The sequence below is a fragment of the Ochotona princeps genome, chromosome 29 (genome assembly GCF_030435755.1).
Source record: "Ochotona princeps isolate mOchPri1 chromosome 29, mOchPri1.hap1, whole genome shotgun sequence".
Classification (NCBI taxonomy): domain Eukaryota; kingdom Metazoa; phylum Chordata; class Mammalia; order Lagomorpha; family Ochotonidae; genus Ochotona; species Ochotona princeps.
In genome coordinates, this window is record NC_080860.1 from 18,719,082 (window position 1) to 18,734,427 (window position 15,346).

The window sequence follows — 15,346 nt, forward strand, 5'->3', positions numbered from 1 at the left end:
GGACTCAGACTGGCGCTCAGCCAGGGGACATGGCCATTTCAAGCAATGATAGAACACGCAGCACCACAACACCCCCCTCTATCACGCTTTTAACGTCTTGCGGGATTTATGTCTAATATTTTAGCATTTTTGTGTTGATATTTAAAACTGAAATTAGTCTAATTTTTTATAGGCTTTGGTTGTTAGATTTTTAGGGGGTTGTTAGATTTTAACATTTATAGTTTGATAAAGTATCATAAAATGAGTCTGTCTTCCTTTTAGCTCTACATTATCTAACAGTTCGAAACTGAAATCCGTGTCTTTAAACGTCTCAGAAAAAAATTTTTTTTTTTCATGCCCAGAGTGCTAATGAAAATGTAAAAGCAAACTCATTTGCAGTGGTAAGACACTTACAGTAGGAGACCAACAGGCACCTAAATCAAGACAAAAACATATTTTTTTTCTGGCATAACACAGGCCAGGATAAATGTATGTGGGTTGACTCCGGTCCAGGTGTGGCCAGTGTCAAACCCTATGGCCCATGTACTTTGAAGGCAGGGACCTAGCAGGTGTGCGTGGCATCCAACTCAACAGCATGGTCCTGAGACTGACAAGTCTCCCCTTTAGCCACCATTTCCCCACGTGCACAGTGAGAATGAGTCAACATAATTTTAATCAACGGAACCAAAGGAGACGGTGTAAGTGCACTGCCTCACAAGAACGGCTTAAACTTGGCTGACTTTTTTTTTTTTTAAGATTTGTTCATTTTTATTTTAAAAGTCAGATATACAGAGAGGAAGAAAGACAGAGAGGAAAATCTTCTGTCTGATGATTCATTTCCCAAGTGGCCGCATCAGCCAGAGCTGAGACAACCCGAAACCAGGAGCCAGGAACTTCTTCTGGGTCTCCCATGTGAGTGTAGGGATGGAAAGCTTTGGGCCGTCCTCGACTGCTTTCCCAGGCTACAAGCAGGGAGCTGGATGGGAAGTACAGCTACTGGGATATGAACCGTAGTCCATATGGAATCCCAGCGCATGCAAGCTACTGCGATGGGCTCCAGGCTGACTTTTTAAAAAGACATATTTACCCTCCTTTGAAAGGTTGGTTCACAGAGACAAGGAGAGAAAGATCCGCTATCTGCTGTTTCACTCCCCAAATGGATGCAATGACCTGAGCTGAGCTGAGCTGATCCGGAGACAGGAGCCAGGAGCCTCTTCTGGGTTTATCACACGGGTGCAGGATCCAAGGTCCTGGGCCATCTTGACTGCCTTCCCAGGCCAAAGACAGGCAGCTGGATGGGAAGTGGAGCGACCAGGACATGAAGCAGCGCCCACTTGGGATCCTGGCACCTGCAAGATGAGGACCTAGCCATGGAGCCATCACACTGGGCTCCCCAGGTTGACTTTCATCATTGCAATGATTTCTTTCCTCTCTTTTTTTTTTTTTTTTTGCTCAATTGAAAACAATCTCTATGATCATCAAAGCACTATAGCTCCCCTGTAAAACTGTGGCAAAACAAAACAAAAATCTACCAAAAACAAACGGAAAAAAAAAACCCACCTTAGCAAACTGTGTACAGGTGAGACTGAGTTACAATCATTCTTACACCCCTTATCTTTCCTGTAGGTAACTGTGGGCACAGTTCCCGACTGGTGGCTACTGTGACGCAAGAACACCTCACCTTCCGGTTATCATGAGCTCTTTCTCGCTGGCCACGGGCCGCAGCTGGGTGTAGATGTTCAGCGTGAACAGGGCACTGGCACCGTTGAAGACGGAAGCCAGGGTGGACATGAAGGAGGCACACACTGTGGACAGCAACAAGCCTCGGAAACCTGGAAGACAAGAGAGGAAGTGTGCCGGACCTTGGGTTCCCTGACGGCACCAAGAAATGACTTTGGCCTCCTGAGAGATTTTTTTTTCCAAATACTTTTTTTTTTTTTTTCCTAGAGCACATTCTATTTTATTTGGAAGGGGATTTCATCTTAGATAGAGGATTGCTTCATTTTTTTTTTTCTTTCCTTGCTTTGGGATAAGAACTTAATAGTTCCCTGCTGTGTCCCTGGAGGATAATGGGAGGTTGGTATTTCTTGGGTGGCTCCTCTGTGCCACAGCAGGCACCGGGATGCATCTTCCTTCCTACAGGCCTGTGAGACAGGCTCCTGTGTTGCCTTCCTCTGTGCATGCGAGGAGCCAGAGGCTCAGGCACGGATGGGGTAGGTTCATATTGTCAGCATGTGATGTGGTATCTTGTGCTTTGGTGTCTGCATCTGTGGGAGGAGCATGGCAACACCCACCTAGAGCCGCTGTTAGGGTTCAGTTAAACAGGCTAAGCCTCCACCTGTGGTACCAGCGTCCCATGTGGGTGCCATTTGGAGTCCTGGCTGCTCCACTTCTCTGATCCAGCTTCCTGCTTATGACCGGGAAAAACAGCAGATGATGCCCTTGGGACCCTGCACCCATGTAGGAGACCTGGAAGAAGCTCCTGGCCGCTGATGGCAGCACCTGGCCCAACCCTGGCTCCTGGCTTTTGGCTTCGATTTGGCTCAGCTACGGCTATTGCGGCCATTTGGGAAGTGAACCAGCAGAGTCAAGACCTCTCTCCCTCTCCATCTCTTCTCTCTGTAACTCTGTCTTTCAAATAAAAAAAAAAAAACTATTTTTAAAAGATGAAGTGAAAGGGTAATCACAGTGCCCAATACAGGCGGCAAATTCTCAACAAAGGGTGGGCAGTTAGAAATGAGTATTATGTAGTATCAACATGTGAAAAGCACTTCACCAGTTCCATTGAGATTTTCACGTGTTTGGGGGGGTTAATGTGAGGGTAACCAGCTTCTGAACCAGAAGCCTGCTGCAGGAGCGCCCCCAACTGGATTCAGTTGGATATGCAGCATATGCAGTGCAGCTACAGACTGGCAGTGGTGGGGTGGAGGGGTCCTTGGGTTTGCCTGTCTGCAGTTCCCTCAGGGGCCTAGATACTCTGAGTACTCTGAGAGGAGCTATTTCCTGGGGCTTGTGGGGGGTGGTGGTGGTGTGTGGGCGGAGGGGAGGCAGTCCAGACAACTCCCTGAGCTGTGGGAAGGTCAGGGTCTTCCTCTATCTGATTCATCCAGATTGCATTTGACTGAGGATGCTGCAACTTCCCCAACTAATTACAAGGTGTGACAGAAACACACATGCGCCTCGTCACCTCACAAGGCTTGTCACCTGACTCTTGGATGGCCGTTCTCTTGTTTCCTTGCCCATCCTGCAGGATGGCGAGCTCTCACAAGGAAGACCTAGCTCTTGCTCATCTTCATGTTCTAAGGGTCTGGAGCAAACACCTCTGCACAGAGTGGAGCCCATTTTCCGAATGGATGAGCCAGGGGCTGAGCTGAGCAGGTGAAGTGAGTAATTGTAGCACATTGTGCCTCTGTGAGGGCGGGGCAGTCAGCGCATGGGGCACGCAAAGGAAGAAGGAGGCCACGCGGCTTCTGCCAGGGCCAACAAGACTCCCCACACTCCTGTCCACTCCAGGGCCTGCATGTCCACCAGAACCAGGGGCTTGATGGGTAGAGAGAGTTGAGAGCACAGTTCCTCTCCCTCATCATGTCCTCAGCTGCAGGCCCTGTTTCTTACCGCTGGGCAGCAGTTTTATCACCAGCATTGCGTAAGCGATGGGGTTGCAGCTGCTGCTGGCCCCGCAGAACTTCTGACACTCGGAAGGAACCACACATGCCACTTGCTCTGGAAAGAGAAGCGATGGTTGCGTCAATGCTTAGGCCTTAGAGTTCTCTGGGCTGGGCTCCAGGAAGGGGAGGCGTGTGTTCCTGGTCCACTGGGGGCTGTTCTAGCTTATGGCAGAAGGGGTGTGGCCCACAGCAAGTCACTTGGCCTTGATAAGCTGTTTAGTGGCCCCAGCCAGGTGCCAGGAAAGCCAACAGATGGTTCTTTCACATACTACCTTGTGAGCAACTTACAGCCTTATTTCCTTGACCCTGATGCGGGTGAGTAGTGACTTGGGATGGGGAGTGGGTTCCAGCTCTCAGGGGGCATAGGAATCTAGTTGGCACCCCACAAGGATGCAGCACTTAATGAACATACCACATAATTTCCTGACAGCTGGACTCTAAAGTCGGGGATGCTGGGACTGACTTTTTTTTCTGATACAATGGCGAAGAAATTTAGGGTAAGAGAAGAGACAGATTGGGGACTGGCACAGTGGCCGGGATTCATCTCCCAGTCCTAACCTTAGGAGAGACCTCTGGGAGACCTGATAACTCTGCCTGCAGTGCGTGTGTCTAAGACAGGGGAGGATCAGATTCCAGCACTTTCCTGGCGTAGTGTTCGGCACAGTAATTAAGATGCAGCTTGGGAAAGACTGCATCCAATGTCAGTGTCCCTGCTTTGTTCCTGAGTGCAGCTTCCTGCTAATGTGCACCCTGGGAAGGCAATAGGAGATGGCTCAAGTCCTTGGATCCTTGCCACTCATTGGATCGCAGATCCGGATGGAGTTTCTGGCTCCTCCCTTTCTCTCTTGCCTTTTAGGGAGATAATCTGCAGTCGAGTTTACCCGTGTACAGGATGCGGCTGATCATCCCCGGCATCACGAGCGTGAACAGGTGCAGCATCTTCAGGTACCCGCACATAAGGCAGCCGCCTTTTGCTTGAGTTAGGTTCTTCCCTGCCAGGCATAGCTGGAAGAAAACCTGCCAAGGAAACGCAAGCAGGTGAGGCTGGTGAGGACTTCAATGAGCGCAGAGAGCAGAAGGTTTGCCTCAGCCACACAGAGGAGTATTGTGACCTGCTGTAAGCAGGAGGAGGTGTCGTTCCCCTGCCCCAACCTCAAGCCCGCCTGCGGCAAGTTTTTGTGAAAGAGCTTCCCGTTTATCCAGACATCTCTGGGGTATCTGGGAGCTGGGGAGATGTGCGTGAGTGGAGAGCATGCTTTGTCCAACACATGGCTCCCGGAGGGGACCGGGCTGCCACGTGTGACTTTGGCCTCATTGCTTGCTGAGTGCCAATTAGGGCAGCGGAGTGTTGACAAGCTGTCCTCTGGCAAGGACAAGACTCCCTCCTAGAGGCCACAGATGTCTCTGCTGGGTGGAAGGAATAGGCCCTGGTGACTCCACGTAAAACTAAAGTGGGTGCAGAACCAGAGAGTGCCTGCTTCATCCGAGCTGAGACGGGGGTAAGACAGTGGGTGGGAGGAGGAGGTCGGCGCTTTGGTGCTGTCGCTAAGATGCCTCTGCCCCACACCACAGTGCCAAGGTTCACGTCTGGGCCTCCCGTCCAGTTCCGGTTCCCTGCTGACGCACATCCCACGGAGGCAGCAGGTGAATGCTCATGGACGTGGGTCCCTGCCACCCACGGGGTGGGAGGGGTGGGAGGAGATCTGATGGAGTTCCTGGCTTCTGGCTTTGGTGCTCCCAGTACTCGCTATGTTGCAGGTTTTTGGGGAGTGCGCTGGTAGATGGAAGCAGAATAAAGATGCGGCCCAGGGCATTAAGTCAATGAAAGAAAAATTACGCTCTTGCATGAATAACACTTAAGTGAGAACATTTCTACAGTGTGATGGTGACCAAGAGGCACAGGATGGAAAACAGCATGCATGCCATGCCCCGATGCCTAGGGAAAAAGCCCACAGCAAGAAACCAATGTGGCAACACCAGTTAACCAAAGGTGGGGGGGGCGTGGCTAGGATTTTTCACTTTTTTTAGATTTTTCTTGTTTTTCCAAGTACATTTTTAAAAAGATTTAATTTTTTAAAAATTTTTTATTGGAAAGTCAGATTTACAGAGAGAAAGAGTCTCCATCCACTGGCTCACTCCCCAAGTGGCTGTAAGGACTGGAGCTGAATCAGGAGAAAGGAGTTTCTGAATGTCTAAAGCCAGGAGACAGGATTTTCTTTGGGATCTCATGCGCAGGTGCAGGATCTCAAGACTTTGGACTGTCCTCTACTGCCTTCCCAGGCCACAAGCAGGGAGCTGTAAGGGAAGTGGAGTACCCGGGACACAACCAGTGCCCATATGGGACCCCAGAACAAACAAGGCGAGAATTTAGCCACTAAGCCATCATACTGGGCCCAATGCATACTCTGTTTGGCTATCCTTACAATGGCCAAATTAAACCTGACTTAGTCTTAAACATTTCTGTATCAATGTTCCTTATTTTCCCTTAATTTATTTTCCCTTAATTTCTTTATACAGCTTTGAAACCAAGGTTATCCTGCTATCATACAATGATATGGGTAGCTTTCACTTTTTTTTTAAAAATTTCTAGAACATTTTGTAGAAGATTAGAGAAAAGCTATCTGGAACTGGTAAGATAGGTCAATGGCTAAATCTTCACTTTGTCAATTGCCAGGATCCCATATTGTGCCAGTTGGTGTCCCAGCTGCTCCACTTCAGATTCAGTTCCTAATTATGGCCTAGGAAAACAGTAGAGGACAGCCCAAAACCTTGGGACTCTGCATCCATGTGGGAGACCCAGAGGAAGTTCCTGGCTCCTGGCATTGGATCAGTTCAACTCCAGCTATTGTGGCCACTTGGGAAGTGAAACATTGGATGTAGGATCTTTGTTTCTCCTTTTCTCTGCAAACCTAATCCATGTTTCCAATAATCTTTAAAAAGAAAGAAAGGAAGGAAAGAAGAAAAAAAATCCTGCCTGCTGGTTGCCTGGGCAGTCTGTCTTTTTCTTTTTCTTTCTTTCTTTCTTTCTTCCTTTCTTTCTTTCTTTCTTTCTTTCTTTCTTTCTTTCTTTCTTTCTTTCTTTCTTTCTTTCTTTCTTTCTTTCTTTCTTTCTGTTAGTTCTTTCTCTCTTTTTCTTCCTTCCTTCCTTTCTCTCTCTCTCTCTCTTTCTCTCTCTTTCTTCCTAGATATATGGGCCCACAGCTGGAGGAGAGATGTCTTGAATTATCATTTGTACTCTTTAATTGCTTTATTTCTCTACCCAACATTTCTTCATCTGCCCTAAGTGGCATTTTGTACTTTCCTAGTAATTTGTCCATTGCAGATGGGTTTTAGAAATGTGTCAATATATGTGTATTCAACATGTTTAAAAGTCATTTCTGGGCCTTCATGGTGGCCTAGCAGCTAAAGCCTTGAATGCACCGGGATCCCATATGGGCACCAGTTCTAATCCCAGCAGCCCCACTTCCCACCCAGCTCCCTGCTTGTGGCCTGGGAAAGCAGTCGAGGACGGCCCAAAGCCTTGGGACCCTGATCCTGTGTGAAAGACCCAGAAGAGCTCCTGGCTCCTGGCTTTGGATCGGCTCAGCTCCGGCCATTGCAGCAACTTGGGGAGTGGATAATCAGACAGAAGATCATCCTCCTTGTCTCTCCTTCTCTCTCTATATATATATCTCTGCCTTTCCAATGAAAGTAAATAATTTTTTAAAAGTAATTTCTAAGGGTTGGAATGGTAACCCAATAGCTAATCTCCCTGCAAGCACCTGCAACTCAGCTGCTCAGCTTCCCATCCATCTCCCCGCTTGTGGCCTGGGAAAGCAGTGGAGGGTGACCCAAGTCCTTGGGTCCCTGCGCTCGTATGGGAGACCCGAAAGAAGCTCCTGGCTTCATATCAGTTCAAGTTCTGGCCGGTGCAGCCACTTTGGAAAGTCAACTAAAGGATGGAAGATCTTTCTGTCTCTCCTTCTCTTTGTAAATACACCTTTCCAATAAAAGTAACTTTTTAAAAAGTAATTTCTAAAAAATTCTGTATTTTCACGTGCCCCCTTCCTGATGGGTATTTTGTGTGAATCTCACTTTTTTTTTCCCACCCCAGTCAGAAGAGGTCCACCTCATTAGTCTTCAAGGAACCAGCTTTTGGTTTTAGTCACCATTTGCTTTTTCACTCACTGCTTCAATGGTTTCTGTCACTGTTGCTATGTTTGGGTGTTGCTTTGTATCTCCCCCTTCCCCTCTAGCCTTTGGGCCTCTGTTTTAGAAGCTTGGTCCTCAGGGTGGCATGTTTTGGGGTGGGGCCCAGCAGGGGGCATCATTCTCTGAAGGGATTGTGCGACTCCCATCTCTCTGGCTTTTTGATTTTGAGATATGATTTCTTCCCACATGCCACCTGCTGTGGGGCCCTTACCAGAGTCAGACTGTTGCTGTCTGGACTTAGAGCCTCCAAAACTGTGAGCCAAATAAACCTCTTGACTTCCTACAGTCTGACCTCAGGGGTGTCATTATAGTGACAGAAAATTGTTTTTCATTATTTTATTTCTCCTTGTGTTTCTGCCTTCATAATCTTCTTTGGTCTATTGGTCTTTACGCAATTTTTTGATTTCAGTGTTTAGCTTGTTACAGCTAACTTTTCACATTTACCAAAATGTACATTATACTATCTGCAATATGCCCTAAAAGCTGACATGCGGTGTTTTCATCGCCATTCAATTATAAATGCCATTTTGTTTTTGCTTTCCAATCCACAAGCTATTTAATAGCATGCTACTTAATTTTCAGACATAAGAGATTTTATCAGCTACCCTTTTGCTATTAGTCTTAATTCTCACTAATGTAAACACAGTATATGATATCTATCTATTGATTAGAATGTAATAGGGCCTCTTTTATAGCCTGTTTATGATCAATACTCATAAATGTGCTTAAAACATAGGTCTATTTTTTATTTGGCAAAGTATACAACTAAAATACATAAATATGTATGACCCTGCAACCTAGCCTGCTAGTGGCACTGTTTTGTTTCTGATGATCGCTCTTACTTTTCTCTTACAATTGCATCTAAAAGGAAACATTAACATTTATAACTAGGAAATATTAACATCTATAACTGAAGCTGATTTCTACGTTGAAATCCAAGTTTGCATAGTGAGAAAAGACCAACAAGCAAGAGGCTCAAGGAGAAAAACAGAAGGAATAATTCTCTCATGATTTGTAGGTGATATGTGGTGTCGATTAAAAATTTATATAAAGTTATTAGAATTCAGGAGAGCAGCTATGTGGTTGGATATTAGAATAAATTTAAATTTTGTTTTAAAGATTTATTATGGCAAGTCATATATACAGAGAGGAAAAATTCAGGAGCCAGGAGCTTCTTCCAGCTCTCCCATGCAGGTGCAGGGTCCCAAGGCTTTGGGCTGTCTTCGACTCCCAGGCCACAGGCAGGGAGCTGGATGGGAAGCAGGGCCACTGGGATTAGAACTGGCGCTCATATGTGATCCCAGAGCATGCAAGGTGAGGACTTAAGCTGCTAGGCTACCATGTCGGGCCCAGAAAAAAAATTTAATGTGTATCTCTGAACATATATAATAAGGAATTGGCACATGTAATTAAGCAAATGAAATGTATGCATAAGGTCACTAGGGGTTAGGTAAATGTTGCAGTGATGCATGCCCAAGAAAGGTCAAAGCGCCAGGGGCTGTAGAGCAAATCCGGGAAATCTCATCACTCGTTAGCAAATGGTCAGGTGTGCTGTGGTATTCAGACACAGTGGAAGATGAAATACAGAGGTGGATGGTTAGCCTGGTTAGCCTGGTTAGATGGTTAAGGTGCTGGTGGGATGCCTGCATCCCGTGTTGGAGTGCCTGTTGGGTCAGTCCCTGTCACCCAGGTGGGAGACCTGTGCTGAGGTCCCCACTCCCAGCTCCTGTGCAGCCCAGCCCTGGCTATCTGGGGACCTGTGGGGGTTAGAGAACTAGCAGAGGGGAGCTTATTTTCTTTATCCATCTGTCTCTGTTTCTCAAAAAATTTAAACATCCTTAAGAAAGGAAAATGTGGAGGCCTGGCGCGGTGGCCTAGTGGCTAAAGTCTTTGCCTTGCATTCACTGGGATCCTGTATGGGTGCAGGTTCTAATCCCTGCTGCCCCCCTTCCCATCCAGCTCCCTGTTTCTGGCCTGGGAAAGCAGTCGAGGACGGCCCAAAGCCTTGAGACCCTGCACCCACGTGGGAGACATGCAAGAAGCTCCTGGCTTTAGATTGTCTCAGCTCTGGCTGATGCGGCCGCTTGGGGAATGAGCCAATGGATGGAAGATTTTTCTTTTTGTCTTTCCTTTTCTCTGTAAATCTGCCTTTCTAATAAAAATAAAATAAACCCATAAGAAAAGAAAGGGAAGTCTGGATAGTTATTCACCGACATGAAAGTACAGAAAACCAAAGGATGCTGGCAGTGGCAAGAGCAGCAGCACCTCACTTATGTTAAATCATTCACACACATCTATCTGCTTATATGTATTGACAGGTGTATGGAAGCACATGGTATAATACTGCGCTGTCACTTTTTGATGGGATTTTGGTGCTTCACGCTTGAACTTTTATTTTATTTTAGCAAGGATGCATTACTTTTATTACCAAGTAATGGCTACGTTCTATTTTTTAACTGGGGTGGTGGTCACATGAATGCCTTTTATATCTTTCTGCTTCCCCATAATGGGTTTAAAAGAATGCATCTGTTCAATGGCAATCAGAACAACAACAGCAAAAAAATTCCTTTTCACTTGTAGGGGAACCTGTGTTTTAGCTAATGATGGGGAAGGAAAAAAAATAAATCTATGTTATGGATGGGGGGATGTGGAGAAATTTTTTTTATTTGCTCACTTTCACTGGAAGGTAGACAGACAAAGATAGGCAGTGAGAGAGAGAGAAAGAGACTCTTCCAGCTACTCATTCACTTCCCAGATACGTGCAGTAGTGGAATCCAGGAGCTGGGAACTTCATCCAGGTGTCCCACGTGGGTGGCAGGAGGTTAATTCCTTGAGCTGTCACCTCCTGCTTCGCGGGGTGCACACTAACAGGTCTTGAAGAAGTGGAGTCGAGACTCCAGGCATTCCAATAGGGGATATAGACACACCCAGGAACATCTTCAAACTTCCGTGTCAAACACCCATCATGAAAATTGTGCTTATATTGTGACTTCTTATAATGCTATTTAGGCAATAGATGAAAACTATGAGGGAAATCAGACTGTGGAGAGCAGACAGGTCCACCAGTCCTTCCAGCGGCAGAGTCCGTGCTGTGGCCTGGAATGTGCACCCCCAAGAGGCTCCACGGGGCAGTCATTTTTTTCAGTGATGACATCTCTAATTACCTGATCGGTGCACCAGTAGTAGAAGCTGACGCAAGGGTTACCGAAGACGAGCCCCGGCCAAGGAAGGTCCCCGGAGACAGCATCGCGGAAGACATGGAAGGCATCCCGGCGGGGGAGGTAGCAATCTGGCTTGGCAGTCCAGTTGCCATCACTTATGATACGGGGAATGGCCTTCGGGTACCTATTCAGCAGCTCCTGATATCCTCCCACCTTCCTAAAGGCTGGAAAACATCGCAGGTATCAGCTCCTTAAACAGCACGTTAGCACATGACTCAAGGGGCAAGATGGCAAAGTCAGACCCTCTGCAACCAACTGCATCTCATCCATAAACTTGTGACTAGGGGGAGGGTGACATAGTCAAGACCTTATTCGGGAAGAGCCACGGGCCTTGGTGCACCCAGCGTCCCTCCCTTCCTGCTTCTGGTCACAGAACCCCTAGTTTCAACTCATATCCCAAGATGTGTGGGTTAGTTAGGTGGGCCTAGTCAAGCTGCCTCCTGCCCCAGCTCCATCATGTGACCCAGGCTTGGCCCAGTGTTCCCTGGGTACCCAGGCACTAACTGATGTGTTGAGGGATGGACAGGAGACCCAAGCTGGGTGAGAACAGAACTGGCTTTACTGAAGCAACTGAGAAAGATGGCTTCCTCCCATGGGGCTCGCAGTGAGCGGGACCACCTGAAGCTCTTTCACCTGCTATGTTGATTCAGAGTCCTGGAGCTAGTCCATGCCCTTGTGTATGGCTACACAAAACAAAGCAAGTACGTATTTGCCTACATTAGGTAGGAATGACCATCACAAATAAAGGAATCTTGACCGCGACATGAATGAATTTCATGAAATGCCAGAAAAATATTTCTAAAACTTCACCAGTGAAATTTTCCTTAAGATTCTATAGAATTTCTCCTCTGATATCCTAACAGTGGTGCAGATTTGTAACATTAAAGGGCAAAAAAATTTTACAAAGTACTAAAGCACATGCTTAACAAAACAAAAAAAAAACATCCATTTTGGGGGGGGAGTGGATGCATATTAAACCATATTCTTTTTTTTTTTTTTAAAGATTTATTCATTTTATTACAGCCAGATATACACAGAGGAGGAGAGACAGAGAGGAAGATCTTCCGTCTGATGATTCACTCCCCAAGTGAGCTGCAACGGGCCGATGCATGCCGATCCAAAGCTGGGAACCTGGAACCTCCTCCTGGTCTCCCACGCGGGTGCAGGGTCCCAATGCATTGGGCCGTCCTCGACTGCTTTCCCAGGCCACAAGCAGGGAGCTGGATGGGAAGTGGAGCTGCCGGGATCAGAACCGGTGCCCATATGGGATCCCAGGGCTTTCAAGGCGAGGACTTTAGCCACTAGGCCATGCCGCCGGGCCCAAAACCATATTCTTTTTAAACAGCCTTGATCATTGAAATGGGCTCTGATCATTTGGAGTCAAGACCAGTCAATGAGAAGACACTGAGTCACTATAAAATGAATAGGTATTTTGGGCCCTGCAAGATGGCTCAATGGCTAAATCCTTGTCTTGCAAGTGTTGGGATCATACCCCAGATACTCCACTTCCCATCCAGCTCCCTGCTTTTGGCCTGGGAAAGCATTCCAGGACGGCCCAAAGCCTTGGAACCATGCACCTGCGTGGGAGACCCGGAAGCAGCTCCTGGCTTCTGGCTTCTGATTGGCTCAGCTCTGGCCAACGTGGCCATTTGGGGAGTGGACCAACAGACGTAAGATCTTTCTGTCTCTCCTCTCTCTGTAAATCTTTCTAATAAAAAAAAGCTTTAAAAAATTGCTTACTTTTTATTTATTTAAAAGGCTGAGTGGCAGAGAAAGAGAGAGAGAGATAAAGAAAGAGGGAGGTATCTTCCGTCTGCTTGCTGGTTCATTCCCCAAAATGTGTTCAATAGCCAGAGCTGGGCCAGGCTGAAGCCAGGAGGTCAGAGTTCCCTGCAGCTCTCCCATGTGCACGGTATGTACATAAGGACCCGGGTCATCAACAGCAGCCTCCCGGGGTGCACATTAGCAGGAAGCTGGGACAGAAAGCAGAGCCAGGGCTGAAACCAAAGCCCTCGGGTAAGGGACACAAAAGTGACATTTAAACTACTATGCCAGGGCCCAATGTGATAGCCTAGTGACTAAAGTGTTCATCTTGCATGTGCTGGGATCTCGTATGGATGCCAGTTTGTGTCCTGGCTGCCCCACTAGGCATCCAGCTCCCTGCTTATGGCCTGGGAAAGCAGTAAAGGATGGCTCAAAGCCTTGGGACCCTACACAGAGGACCCAGAAGAAGCTCCTGGCTCCTGCTTTTAGATCACCTTAGTTTCAGCCGTGCAGCCACTTGGGGAGTGAATCAACAGATGGAAGATCTTTTAGTATCTCCTCTCTTTGTAAGTCTGCCTTTCTAAAAACAAAAATAAATAAATCTTTAAATTACTGTTCCAAAACCCCACCCTATGGTCTCTGCTTCTGCTAACACTCTCCTGAATGTCTTAGCTGATGTAATATGGCAAGAAAAAATAAGCAAAAATTACCAATCTAGAGAGGAAGAAAACTAAAGTATAACTTTTGGACCTGGGTGCTTGGTACTAGTGTGTTTTTTGATCTTTCGTCAATCTGTGCCTGCTGTGAAAAGCTTATTACAAACGGAAAAGCAGAAACAAAAATGTGGCTGTGTGACATGGATGATTTGCCTATAACATGGTACTAGTGACAGAACAGGCTGCAAAACTCAGTTTTGATGCTATGAAACATATATTATCTCGTGTGTTTTAAAAAGCTTGCATGTGTGAAGAATGGCTTGGGAAGGAAACACACAAAACATAATCCTGGCTGTCTTTGGGGAGTAAAACTGGAGAACTGAGCGGCCCTTTTGTTTCCTGAAAATCAAATTATACACACATCGGTTCCCACTGTGACTAGCTTTGAAGAATAACAACTCAATTGGTGGATATACAACACCGTGTGTATTTTTAAAAGAAAATAATAATTTCATTATTTGGTACAGGCTTACTTAACCAAAAGCTAACCTGAGTACCCTAGTTAAAAAATATCATTAAATTTCTCAGTGAAGAATATGTTAACTATTTAGAGAGAAAATTTTTGCTAACATTAAATGGAATACTGCACCTAATCCTAAAGTTTATTCTATTTGGATGCCATTATCAACTGTTAGGAGTAGCCTTGGCAGGTTTCAAAGTTTTTTTTTTTTTTTTATTTAACACTAGCACATAATTGAACACGATGGTTCACTATGGTTTATAGTTTATGGATTGTTGTTTCAGTTAGTCACTATTTCCCAGTGCGGCTAAAAACAATCCAATTCCTTGGACCATGGCTGAAATGTATTTTGTGTCCTAGCAACAGAGTGCTAAGCACCCTGCATGGAGCACTAATGCTCACAGAATGGTAAGAGCGAGGCCTGGGTGAGTCTGCGTGATTCTACCTGTTTTTCATTCTGTGGGGCCCGGAAGCATTGCTCCATGGAACTGCAATGCCTCAGCTGGGCTCATGTTTCATGATAGTAACTTTTCACTACTGGAGCCCAGAGCTTTTCCTTCTAGATTTCTGCAAGATCCATCTCTGACTCACAGATTAGTGGGTAACACTAAAACTGACTAAGCTCACACTCCTGGCTGTGGAAGAAATTTCCATGTTGAGGTAGGTTCGTCTTCCATTATGGTATTAAAATATGTTAGCGCGTATGGTATGCTTTGTGGTGGAAAGATCCAGCTTAGGGTGTGTGTTTTGTTTTTGGTGTGTCTCGTGACTAAGCTGCTTGAGACCCATCATCTGTAAAACTGGGATAATTAAAAATAATCATGCCTCATGACAATTGCTCTCATTAAATGAGGTGATATAGATAAATGCCTACACTGATGACTCAATTTATATCAGCTATTATTTTCATTCTCATAATTTAGTAACTACTTATTTAGTAGGGACTTAATGCATAAAGTTGCACTGTGTGTGGGGGGGGGATGCAATGGTTCTATTCTTAGCAAGTTTTAGACTTGGGGGGAGTATCATTTGCTTATGTGAAGCAATCAGTGATTAATTAGAATATGTATCCTGGTCCCAGGACTTCTGGTGTATGCCAAAATCCAAAAACGTATGAGTGCCTTACATAAAATGACAAAGTATTTGCATATAACTTATACATATCTTCCTGTAGAGTTTAAATCATATTTAGGTTATTTATACACTACCTAGTGAAATTAAAATGCTATGTAAATAGTTGCTATACTGTTTTTCTTAGGGAATGGCAAGTAGGAAAAAAGAAACTTTGCATCTGTTTAGTATAGGTGCAATTTTTTTCCCCAAGTAATTTCTACCTCTGATTTGCAG

The 15,346-nt window shown here is 46.0% G+C and overlaps 1 protein-coding gene across 3 annotated transcripts in view; it reads right to left on the reverse strand.

The window, feature by feature from the left end:
• LOC101536605 (sodium/glucose cotransporter 1-like) overlaps positions 1–15,346 on the reverse strand; it is a 48,017-nt gene that overhangs the window by 15,597 nt on the left and 17,074 nt on the right. For 2 of the 3 annotated variants that reach the window (XM_058656629.1, XM_058656628.1), the window contains 4 exons: positions 11,003–11,223; positions 4,529–4,664; positions 3,595–3,702; positions 1,661–1,811 (listed from right to left, as the gene is read on the reverse strand). In XM_058656629.1, the coding sequence (XP_058512612.1) occupies positions 1,661–1,811; positions 3,595–3,702; positions 4,529–4,664; positions 11,003–11,223 (616 nt within the window). The remainder of the gene's footprint in view (positions 1–1,660; positions 1,812–3,594; positions 3,703–4,528; positions 4,665–11,002; positions 11,224–15,346) is intronic. The other variant, XM_058656630.1, reaches the window with a different exon arrangement.